Source organism: Macaca fascicularis, chromosome 9 (genome assembly GCF_037993035.2).
Source record: "Macaca fascicularis isolate 582-1 chromosome 9, T2T-MFA8v1.1".
Taxonomy (NCBI): domain Eukaryota; kingdom Metazoa; phylum Chordata; class Mammalia; order Primates; family Cercopithecidae; genus Macaca; species Macaca fascicularis.
In genome coordinates, this window is record NC_088383.1 from 126,238,001 (window position 1) to 126,250,178 (window position 12,178).

The following is a 12,178-nucleotide window of genomic DNA, read 5'->3' on the forward strand; positions in this document are numbered from 1 at the left end:
GACCAGGCGTGTCCCATTGGGCCACATGGAAAACTCTGGACATTATCCCAAGTGAGAGGCCATTGAAGAGTTTTAGACAAGGAAGTGGTGTGACCACGTTGGTTTTTTGCAGCTGTCTCTGGCTGGGGAGGAAGGTAGACTGTATGAGGCCTGGGGATGCTGGGAGCCGACATGGGGGTAGGAGTGGGAGGGGGGATTGCAATAGTCTAAATGAGAGTGGAGGATCAAGGCATGAAGCGAATGAAAACCTGCTCTTCACAGCCAGCTGGCTCCTCTGCAGCCTTCAATGACAGCAAATGTCCTCAGACAGGTTAGTGATTCTATTAAAGTAGCCAAACCTGGAGACCCTCATTTACAGATAATGCCACATGAAGCCAGTTAATTCAGTGATTGAATTATTAAGTTAGAGCATCTATGACCTAATGTCATTGGCAGTCAGGGAGGCATCCTTCAAGTAAATTGACATTTGCCTTCCCATTCCCTCTTAAAATCAGAAGAGTCGATTTGGTTAAATTTTATACAGAAAACGTTCTTTTGCAGCTGCCTATGCAGAAAACCTCAGAAATGCGTGAGAATGAAATACATTCTTTTTCTAATCATAGTCTCATCATTTACCTGTATGCTAAACAACTGACTGAGTTGGCGTCAAGTGAAAAACAACCCTCCACCTGAATGAGACAGATCTTGGAGGAGACTTTCCATGTACTCTTGAAAACAATGTGAAGTCTGCTGCTGTTTGGTGTAAATAAATACCAATTAAGCCAAGGTGGCCGCTGCTATTGTTTTGATCTTCTATGGCTGGTGATTTTTTTGTTCAGCTGTTCTATCAATTGTTGAGAAAGGGTGTTCAATTTCCCCACTTTGATTATAGAAATGTCTATTTCTCCCTTTCATTCTGTCCATTTTTGTTTCATAGATTTGGGGCCTTATCATTGGATGCATATGCATTACGACTTCTATATCTTCCTGTTGACTGACTCCTTTTCTCATAATGAAAGCACCTTTTTAAATCTCTGTTTCAAGTTTTGTTTTTGAAATCTATTTTATCTGAAATTAATACACTCACTTCAGCCTTCTTAGGCTTACAGTTTATATGCATTGTATTTTTTTCATTCATTTACTTTCAACTGATCTGTGTCTTTATATTTAAAGAGTGTCTCTTATAGACAACATAGAGTTGAGACTCTTTTTAAAATCATTTCTGACAATGACTTTCTTTTATTTGTAGTGTTTATTAATGTTTAACATAATTTTTGATTTAGCTCGGTTTCCTCTATCATTTTCTTTTTGTTTTCTGCCTGACTCCTCTGGTTTTTGTTCATCTGTTCCTCCTTCCCCTTCTTTCAAAATGACTTGAATACTTTTTCTTAGAATGCATTTAGTTTTAATTTTTCTGTTAGCTGTTTAGCGATTCTTTGCATTATTTTTGACAGTGGTTGTCCTAGGATTCCATCATACATCCTTAACTTTTTACAGTCCATTTACAGTTAATCACAGGTCCTTCACATAAAGTATGGAAATATGGTCTCATTATAGCCCCAGAACCACCCCCATCCCTTAATAACAGTTGTTGTAAGTAATACATCTGCTTATGTCATGAATCCCTCAAGATGATGTTATAATTTTAATTTTAAACAGTTAAAGGTTTATAAAGGAAGTTAGAGGGAAAAGGCCAAAAACAAAACCACAAAACAAAAAAGAATCCATCCAAGAGTCTTTTGCCTTGAGCCAGACATAGCCCTTTTCCGATGTTTTGCCATTGTTTTCTGGGGAAGGAGGTTTCCATCTGCTATCACTGCCCTTCAGTCTGGCTTGAGACAGCACATGGCCCTGCCTGCTCCCCGGGAGGCATCTCCCTGCATGGCCTGTGTGTTCAGGCAGCCAACGCTACATTGAAAGTGTTTGCCTTTTCTAAGTGTCTATGGTGACAGCCACTTTATCACCAACACATCCTTTTGGCAGGGGTGGCAGTGGTGGGGTACCTTATGTACAGAGAGGTGAGTTGATCCTCTGCCCAGTTCTGAGCAGACTGTGGTGCCCGTTTCTTGGTTTCTTTTCACTTATTTCCACTTCATCCTAGATCCCCACTCCTGGCCCCCTCCCGGAGAAGGGGATCCACTTCCAATGTGCTTGATTCATACCCTTGGATGGGAATGAAGCCTCCAAAAATGTAATGGTGTCCATGTGCTTGTCATGTACCCACTTGAAATTATGCTATAGAACTTACTCTCCTCCTCCTCCCAAGACCCAAGGCCTCCTAAAATCTGCCTGTGGAGATGTGTGCAATGCAGTGCACGGCTTCCATGGCTCCATGGTACTCTACAGTCACGTCCTCCACATTTCACCTACATCTTCCCTAGTGAGGGAAACCCAGGTTGCCTCAATTCCCCACTGCTGCACACAACATGGCAATGACCATCCTTGTCCATGCCCCTTAGGTTCTGAGTAGGGATTTCTCAGAGATGAACAGGATAGAGAGAGACAGAGAGAGAGAGAGAGAGAGAGAGAGAGAGAGAGAGAGAGAGAGAGAGAGACTACAGCCTACCTTCAGGTCCCTGTTCTGGGCCCTCTCACTTCCTACTCTCCAGCCACAGCGTGGGGAGCAGCCAGACCCTCCCTTAAGCCACGTGGTAATCCTCCCACTAGCACCTTGTCTTTGCTCTCCTAGGAGGAGATTGGCAAGGAGCTCTTGAGGGTCTTGCCCAAAAGACACTTGCTCTATCCAGTCTGAAGATGACGCAAACAAATCATGTCTAGATGGAGCCCTCCTAGGAAAGTTCAGTTGAAGCTGCTAGCCCTGGAGATTCAGGGGACTGAGATACAGGCCATGGGAGACACCTGGGGCTATGTACAAATGGGATGGAATTTCCCACAAAGCGCAGTGGTAACTGTCTCAGCGACTTCCCTGGTGTGCCCTGAAACCTACAATGTATCCTACATTTACCCAGGCTCTTCCTGGGAGCAGCTCTTTGTGCAGGGGCTCTTCTGTGGGTAGCCTCTGGGGGGCTTTTACATCTGGCTTCTTGGTTTGAACAGAAGATGGCAGAGAGAGCACTCTGGATCAGAGGGTGGGCACTTACTTAATTCCACCAAAAAGTTCCTGATTGCTCTCCAGAAAGGCTGTACCAGTCCCCATGCACCCCAAGGAAAGTACCCTTGTTTCCCTATATTTTCACCAACAAATGGCCTCACCCAACTTCCTATTGTTGCCAGTGCTCCGAGTGTAGGGCTGCATCTTGACCTCATTTTAATAGGCATTTCTCTGATTACTAGTGTGTGAGTGTCTCTTTATGAGCTTGGTAGCTATTTGGGCTCCCCCTTCTGTGACCTATCTGTTCCAATCCTGTGCCAGCTTGCTGGCTCCTGCCTGGCTACTCTACTCTCCCTTCCTTCCCTGTCGGTGTGATAATAGTACGCCAGGTTGGGCTAGCCTAGGAACCATTGAGTCTCTTGGGATGGCCTTGTTCGTTTCTGCTCTGACCCATTATTTGCATGTCACAGCTTAATGCCCAGGAGTTGAGGGTATCGTCCTTGTTTCCAAGTTCTCTGGTGGGGGAGCACCTGAGGATTTTTCCCCCAGGAAACACCTACACCTTCCCTGTATCCAGCACTTCCCATTTTCCAGTAACAGAGAACACCTAATGGATGTCAGGTACTAGGCAAGGCCCATCCCACTTTCTCTCTATAACTACGCTGGGAGGGAGGGACTGTTAACCTGCTGGAGAGACAGATAAGAAACTGAGATGTGTAAAAGTCAAGCAGCATGACCAAGGTCATGTAACTTGTAAGGGACCCCCACTAGGATGCTGTCTACAGCTTAAACTCCTGTTAGTGTATCTCCAGTAATGTCTATTTCAAATAACTGCTATGTCCCAGGTGGCTACTTCCTAAATAGAATTTAGAAATTATCATTCCCAAATATTGAAATGTAATGAAAAAGTCAATCCTGGTACCACCTTTGTACCTCCTCAGTCTCCAGTGTCTAAAAAAGGTGCAAGTGAGTGGAGGGAGAGGAGGGAGAGTTACTTCCCTCTAGAGAGGAAGTAACTCTAGAGGAAGAAATGCTTCTTTGAGGGTTACTCAAAGGAGGAAGTGAAGTAAAAAGAAGTAACACCTTCATGAGGGTTTGTAAGGGAGGGGCCTGTCTCATGCTGGACCGCATGCTTTCTTCCAGGAAGCGATGCTGGGACTGAGAGAGGAAATAACTAGAAAAGAAGAGGAAGAGGAAGGAAAATGTGCAAAGACCCTGCAGCAGAGAAATGCTGAGAGGAACCACTGTGGCCAGAGGGGGAAGGCAAGGGCTGAGAAGTATCAGAAGTGGCTGTGGAGGCTCTTCAGCCTGGAATGGCAGGACACTGAGTGTATATGAAGATGTCCCAAGCTTTTGAGACCCTCAGTTTTCATGTCTTCCATTTTAAAGCTCATCTGGCTGAGATGGACCTGCGTGGGGACATGCACATGCTCCTGCATGGCCTCCCCTCTCCACAGTCTCCCATCTTCCCCTGGGCAAAGAAAGGCTCCCTTCCTGTCTAACCTGAGTCTGACCCCCTTCCTATATACAGTGTCCTGAGGCACAAAAACATCCTTGGCACCAAACAGAGACTTTTGGTGTCTCTTTCATCAAGGCTCCAAAAATCCCCTCCCTATGCGTCTCTTAAGTAATGTACTTTTAATACAATTTTCCTTTTTATGTTTAATAATTATTTATCAAAATGCATATTTGTGTATGATGTCTTGATCATTTAAATACCATTAATCATTGGTATAATCAGATAATCCTAAAGAGAATTTTAGGGCCTTATGGCCATAAGAAAATATTTATTTATTTATTTATTTATTTATTTATTTTTGAGGTAGGGTCTTGCTCTGTTGCCCAGGCTAGAGTGCAGTGGTGTGATCATGGCTTACTGCAGCCTTGACTTCCTGGGCTCAAGTGGTCTTCCCAACCCAGCCTTCCAAGTAACTGGGACCACAGTTGTGTACCCACGCTCGACTAATTCTTAATTTTTTTTGTAGAGGGTCTCACTATCTTGCCCAGGTTGGTCTCGAACGCCTGGCCTCAAGAGATCCTCCCACCTCAGCCTCCCAAAATGCTGGGATTACAGGCATGAGTCACTGTGCCTACACTTTTTTTTATAGTTTCAACTTTTGTTTGGGGATTCAGTGGGTACATGTGCAGGGTTGTTACATGGGTGTATTGAGTGATGCTGAGGTTTGGGGTATGATCGATCCTGTACCCCTGGTAGTGAGCATAGTACCCAAGAGTTAGTTTTTCAACCTTTTCTCCCCTCCCTCCCTCTCCCCTTTAGTAGTCTTCAGTGTCTATTGTTGCCATATTTATGTCCATATGTAGAAAATTTTGAAAAGCTAATGCATAGTCACATATTTGTCGTAGTTCACATAATAGATAATGTGATGAATACAGAATTTAAACGATAAAAGCATTACAGTAGGATAAAATAAAAATATGCTGGAAACAGAATGGAAACATACTTTAAAGGGGTAAAGGACACAATGTAAATATTTTGACTATTAAAGGGATGCTTGTTTATATTTTTAAGTATAACATGGCGCTTTTGTGTTCTTATATAAATTCCTTTGGGTATATTTAAAAGAGAGATATAATAGTTTTATATATAAAGGTCAATAAATACAATATGCCCTATTTAAATATATGATTAAAAAACTCATTGTAGATGCCAACTTGAAAATGTATAAGGCAAACATATTGTTAAACATTTTTTAGAGGGTTTCAACAAAAAGTCTGAAGACCCTGTTATAGGCCATACTGTTCTAGGGGTGTTGGCAGTGATCGGGAGGTGGGAATGCCAGGCTGGCATTGTCCTTGGAGCCATCTACATCCAGCTGTCTGGGCTGGAGTTTGGTGTGGCTTCCAGTGTTCACTGCTATGATGCTGCTATCAGCTCAGAATGTCAGCAGGGATTTGTCTGGACTTTTACTGTCTCCCCAGCATTAACCACAGTGCCTGGCACACAGTAAGAACTCAACACATATTCACCACATGAATGAGGGGCCAGCACTTACAGAGCTCTCACTTTGTGCCAGGCACTGTGCTAAGAGCTGCCTATGCATTCCCGTGGAATTCTCACAACCACGCTGCAGTAGGTCTGGTGAGTATCTCCATTCCAGAGATGGTGAAACTAAGCCACGAAGAGGATACATAACTAGCCCAAGGCCACCAGTCAAGGAAGTAGCAGACTGGGACCTGGGCATGTTGGTAGGCACCCTTTACCATGATGGTTCTCTGTCCCCATGGTCCCTGGGGTAGAGTCTGCATCTTAGGTTCTGAAACTCCAGAGCAAGCACTCTGGGGCACTCCGTGAGTGATACCCTCCTGCCATCTTAAATGGCTCTCTGCCATCTGCTTCCTCCTCCTAAGTGGTTTTCCTTCTGTCCTCCCTGTTTAATATTTAAGTTGCGTACATCCTGCGACATCCTGGAGACCCATGTTCCTGACCTACTTACCTGTTCAACCATCTCTTCTCACACTCGGGGTAGCAATGGGAAGCACAGGGGGTCTCTGCAAGGGAGTAGGGAGGCGGAGAGAGCGGGGACAGCCACACACCACACTGCTGTTCTCAGTGGCCTCCTGCTGACAACAAGCTAACATTAATAAAACAAGGCCACTCTTCTGCTAAGAGACTGTGACAGGGTAACATTTATTCTAGGTGGTTTTCCAAGAAAACAGCTCCTGCTCCCATGGTCCCCTCGGAGGGGCCTGCAGAGCTCCAGCGATGTCAGAGGGCATCTGTTTGTTTCTCCGTTGCTTCTAAAAGGGACCTGTAAATCAAAGGCAGGCCCTTAGCCCTTGGCAGTGAGGATGACAGCTCTGCACCAGCTACACACAGGCCCCTGGCTCTAGGAACTACCTCTCACCCAGACGCCCAGGCACAGGACTGAGGGGCGAGAGTACAGGACACAGGGCCTAAGCCTGCTGCCCCACCCACAACCCACCCCCTAGCCCTTTCTCAGAGGCCAGGGGCACTCACCTAGCCTCCAGGGTCCCCTGCTCAAGTGGCCCCAGAGGCCCAAACTCACTGCTCTCACTTTCTGAGACCTGGGACCCTCACCTCCTCAGCTCCCACCGTAGGGCGACACTGAAAGGTATCCCCTTTTTCCCCGGTCACCAACTTGAGGATGCCCAGGACCCAAAGGCTCCTCCGAGTGGCACCCCCGCATCGCGGCTGCAGAGGAAGGAGAGGGGAGGGAATGGTGGGTGCAAAGCGTGGCTTTCTCAGGAAAGAGAAGCCTGTCCCTGGCTCCCAGCACCTGTCACCGCTGGCGATCTTACCCCACGGCCATCATTCCCGTCCTCAAGGCCCATTTCAGGGACACTGAGGCTCAAAGAGCCACCTGATTTATTCAAAGCAGCTCGTGCCACTACTTAGACCCACAAGAAAGCCTGTCTCCTCGCCTTGGTCCCTGGCCCTTCACCCTTCGTCCAGGGTCTCTGACCTCTTTCCCTCTGCGCCCCTGCCGCTTCCCCAGGCCCGAGTCCCCAAGGCACTCGGCCACGCGCAGGGTCCGGAGAAGAGGCGCGGCCGCGGTCGAGGCGGGGACAGGGAGGCGGCCCCTCCTGCGCAGCGACGGCGCGGGCGGGCGGAGACCAGGGCGCCCCAGCCCCCCGCCCCCACTCCCTCCGGCCGTGACGTCAGAGTCGGAAGGGGTAAACTGAGCGGCGGCGGAGGGGCGCTGGGGCGGAGACTGCGACCCGGAGCCGCCCGGACTGACGGAGCCCACTGCGCTGCGGGCGGTGGCGCGGGCGCGGAGGACTCGGGCACGCATAGCAGGCGACCCCGAGGTAACGCGGCCCCGGCTCCCTGCTCGCAGGGCGCGGAGCCGGAGGGGAGCGGGGCCGGGGGAGGCGGGGAGGCAGGGAGGCAGGGAGGCCCCCAGAGCTACGCGAGCGGGGCTACAGGGACCCCGGGGCAGCCGGGGCGCAGGGCGCAAGGTGCACGGGGCCGAGCGTGCAGTTTGGGAAGTGGCACAGTTGGGGGCGGCGGGGATCGGGGCAGCGTCCTGGGGGTTCCAGGTTGGGTCCCCAGATTGGGTCTCCGACGGCGCTCGCGGGCGCTCTTTCCAGGGAGCGCAGGCGCTCGTGGGGACGTGCTCGAGGCAGGTGAGCCCAGGCTGGGGCGCCCGGGGGTGTCCCCGGATGCTGGTGCGCGCGGCTCCCTGACTCTCCCTTCCGCGGCCTGGGGGGCGGGAGAATGGGGGTCCCCGGCCGCCTTGGGTCCTCACCGCGCGCCGCGCCCGCAGCGGAGCCCCGGAGACATGGCCCTGAGCGAGCTGGCGCTGGTCCGCTGGCTGCAGGAGAGCCGCCGCTCGCGGAAGCTCATCCTGTTCATCGTGTTCCTGGCGCTGCTGCTGGACAACATGCTGCTCACTGTCGTGGGTACGTGCGGACAGGGCACCCCTGCCCCGGCACCCCAGTCCCGGCGCCCCTTCCCCGGCACTCCGCTTACCCCAGCGCGGTCCCGGAGCTCCGCCAAGCCCCGGGAAAGTTGGAGAACTCGCTTTGCAAAAAAGACATCCCCTCTAGGCTGCCGCGCCCGGGCTAGGAGGAGCCGCTTTGGTGGCTTCGCTTTCCTGATGCTCGGGTCAAAAACTGTGACATCCGATAAGACCCAGAACTTATGTTTCCCCCTGATAATTTCCCGCATCCTCTTGCCTGCTTTCACTGCGATGAAAAAGATTTCTGTTCCAGAAGAGAAATTCCTGAAGTTCAAAATTACGTGTTAGAATAATTATTGGGCTACTCGAAAATGCAGGTTAATAATTTGGTGTAGTACCTAAAAGAGCAAGTTTCGATCCCTTACTCCAAAAAAAAAAAAAAAAAAAAAAAAAGACATTCAGGTATATTGTATTAGTGAATGACTTGAGATGGAAATATTTCAGGAACCATTGCAAGAGCGATTTGAACAATGTTGGTTTTATTCTTTTTCCTATAATGGAATTTTGAAAAATTAAGTAATTGAAATTCAGATCTCTTAATTAGGCCCATTAACAGAGAAGGATTTGGTATGCATTTCCTTAAAAAAAAAAATCCCAGTTTTTAACGAATGAAAAAAAATCACGACTCATTTAGACTGTAAGCGGTGGGAGCTGTTTCCTTTCTCTCCATTTGCAGGTTTTCTCACAGCGGTTTTCAGAGCATCTGATAGGTTTCATCTCAAGGAGTTATCAGAGCCGTGGAGCTCATCCCTGTTCAGTACCAAGGGTATTAGTTCTGCTTAGGCTGGAATGCTCCATTGGACACATGTGCTCACAGCTTCGATTATATGTTTCACAATTTAATTTGTATTTTTTTTGTTGTTGCTTTTTGTTTTGTTTTTTGTTTGTTTTTTGAAACGGAGCCTCACTCTGTTGCCCAGGCTGGAGGGCAGTGGCGCAATCTTGGCTCACTGCAACCTCCACCTCCCGGGTTCAGGTGATTCTCCTGCCTTAGCGTCCCGAGTAGCTGGGTTACAGGCCTGCGCCACCAAAGCTGTCTAATTTTTGTATTTTTATTAGAGACAGGGTTTTGCCATGTTGGCCAGGCTGGTCTTGAACTTCTGACCTCAGGTGATCTACCCGCCTCGACCTCCCAAAGTGCTGGGATTACAGGCGTGAGCCACCAAGCCTGGTCTGTGTCACAGTTTTGCTTTTTCCTTGTGAAAGTCTCAGGAATTCTTAAATCTTACAAGTTGTAGGAAAAATTGCAGATTCCTACTCACACAATGGAAGGATGAAGTGGGCTTGTTGCAGAATTTCCAAGTTATTACTTCCTGCAGGTTAATTTTTTTCTAAGACACATAATGAAATGTAGTTTTCTGTTTCCTTGATTCATTCATTTGAAAGTCTTTTGAGCCTCTCTTTCTTAGAAGCACCGGTTGACCCCAGGTCAGCACTGTGTTGACATCAGACCACATTTTGCTTTTCTGAAATATTCCTTGAAGGAACAATGTGGAAGAAACCCACAAACGACAGAATCTGTGGGAGCAGTCAGTTCAGCACAGCAGCTGCCTTTGAGAGGAGATAGTCTTCAGGGCCGCTGGGGGCTTGGTTCTTTCTAGTGAGCTAAGGAAAGTGAACTTGCTGCAATGTCATTGTAGACATCTGGCACAGGGCTCCTGTTTTTGGGGTAGACCTGCAACCTCTCTGGATCTCTTCTGGCATTTGACACAACCATAGTTTTGTTGTTGTTGTTGTTGTTTTGTTTGTTTGTTTGAGACAGAGTCTCACTCTGTCGCCCAGGCTGGAGTGCAGTGGTGCGATCTTGGCTCACTGCAACGTCCACCTCCCAGGTTCAAGCGATCCTCCTGCCTCAGCCTCCCAAGGAGCTGGGATTACAGGCGGGTGCCAACATGCCCAGCTAATTTTTGTATTTTTAGTAGAGAGAGGGGTTCTCCATGTTGGCCAGGCTGGTCTCGATCTCCTGACCTCAGGTGATCCACCCGTCTCAGCCTCCCAAAGACCTGGAATTACAGGTGTGAGCCACTGCTCCTGGCCGATGCAACCATAGTTTTTTGCTGATTTTTTTTCCTGGAGAGGGTTTCAGTGTGATCACCACCTTGCCACTCTGCTCTCATCCCCAGTCCCCATCATCCCAAGTTATCTGTACAGCATTAAGCATGAGAAGAATGCTACAGAAATCCAGACGGCCAGGCCAGTGCACACGGCCTCCAGCTCAGACAGCTTCCGGAGCATCTTCTCCTATTATGACAACTCGACCATGGTCACTGGGAACGCTACCAGAGACCTGCAGGAAGGGCCGCTTCATCAGACCACCACACAGCACATGGTGACCAACGCATCCGCTGTCCCTTCCGACTGTCCCAGTGAAGACAAAGACCTCCTGAATGAAAACGTGCAAGTCGGTCTGTTGTTTGCCTCGAAAGCCACCGTCCAGCTCATCACCAACCCTTTCATAGGACTGCTGACCAACAGGTAGGGCAGACGACTTTAGTCAAAGAGTTTGATATTTGTATCAGTCCTAGCTTATGTCCTTCCTGGAATTCTGCCTCTTATTCATTGGTGGGAGTCTGGAAAATCCATGGTGGGTGAGCTGGGGGAAACCCAGTCTCCTTCTCCTATGTCTCTGTTCCCAGGTAACCACAATTTCCTATTCTCTTCTCCCTTCTGTTGCTCAACAAGTAAGAAAATATTAAAGAAGACAGAATAAAGAGAACCTCTTTTACCGAGTGGGAGGACTTTGGCCTGTCTAAATGCCAGGTTTCATAAGTGCGTTTGTCAGAATTGCCCTTGGCAGCAAGGAACTCTATAGTCGCCATGGCTGTCATCCTATTTTAGGAGCCATGTGGCCTCCTCTTGCCTTCTACCTCAGGCCATGAACTTCTTTGTAGAGAGTCAAGGCGTCTTCTTTTGGAGCTGGCATGTTAAAGGCTCTCATAGATACCAGGTAGGGAGTGTGGGAAAAGGTCGGACGCACTGCTGCATAGTTTGGGCTCCAAGCTGATGCCAAGGTCATGGGCTGTGTTCTTCCCTTCTGGTGGTTACATAGCCATGTCCACGTGCATGAAAGGAAGAGAAATGAGGCTATTGTCTGGATAATCCAAGCTGCCTAAACTAGCTTCAGATGAATCAGGCTGTTCTAGATTTTTTTGAACCCACATTGTTTGGAATAACTGTTTACTTCTCCACTGTTGGTGAAGTGTTTGTTCTACAGCTGAGGTGGACCAGTTCTGCCTGGTCTGTGGGCGCTCAAAGCTCAGGACAAGGGCCTTGCAGCTGAGAGGAGGAGGCAGGCCCCCAAGGTGTCAGTGCAAGGAGCGGGAGCTGGTACAGTTGAGTGTTGGTGGTGGGCTGCCAAGTGCACAGTGTAGCTACCTAGGTGGAAATGATACGTGTGAGGCATACCTATTGTTAAACGTCAGAAATGGTGGGGAGGGGCGTGCCCAGAGTCCTACCTGCAGACCAGGCCCAGAAGCAAGAACAAAGACTAGACTAGAAATGGAGGAGATAGTGGTGGGGAGAGGGCGGAACTAAGGAGACAGGGGAAACCAGGGCTGGGCTAGGCTGTAAGAGGCCCCAAGTGCTGGGCTGAGAAAGGAGTGGGATTCTGTGTGGGGCAGTTGGGAGCCATTACAGATACCAAAGCCAAAGAGAATGAGTGAATCAAGCACAATGTTAAGCAGGGTAAGGGAGCAGGGAGAAC

At 48.8% G+C, this 12,178-nt stretch overlaps 1 protein-coding gene and 1 long non-coding RNA gene across 3 annotated transcripts in view; one reads left to right on the forward strand and one right to left on the reverse strand.

Moving 5' to 3' along the window:
* Positions 1 to 6,656: 6,656 nt before the first annotated feature.
* Positions 6,657 to 8,633, reverse strand: LOC135965195 (uncharacterized). Its single transcript, XR_010578099.2, has 2 exons — positions 8,487 to 8,633; positions 6,657 to 6,801 (listed from the first exon to the last, which is right to left on the reverse strand). It is a non-coding gene; the product is annotated as an uncharacterized lncRNA (long non-coding RNA).
* The window catches only part of SLC18A2 (solute carrier family 18 member A2), a 38,988-nt gene continuing 34,525 nt past the window's right edge, over positions 7,716 to 12,178 (forward strand). The window contains exons 1-3 of one of the 2 annotated variants that reach the window (XM_045361612.3): positions 7,716 to 7,822; positions 8,281 to 8,416; positions 10,599 to 10,950. In XM_045361612.3, coding sequence (XP_045217547.2) covers positions 8,296 to 8,416; positions 10,599 to 10,950 — 473 coding nt within the window. In that variant the 5' untranslated portion in view covers positions 7,716 to 7,822; positions 8,281 to 8,295. Of the gene's footprint in view, positions 7,823 to 7,992; positions 8,417 to 10,598; positions 10,951 to 12,178 lie in introns of those variants that run through there. The other variant, XM_045361613.3, reaches the window with a different exon arrangement.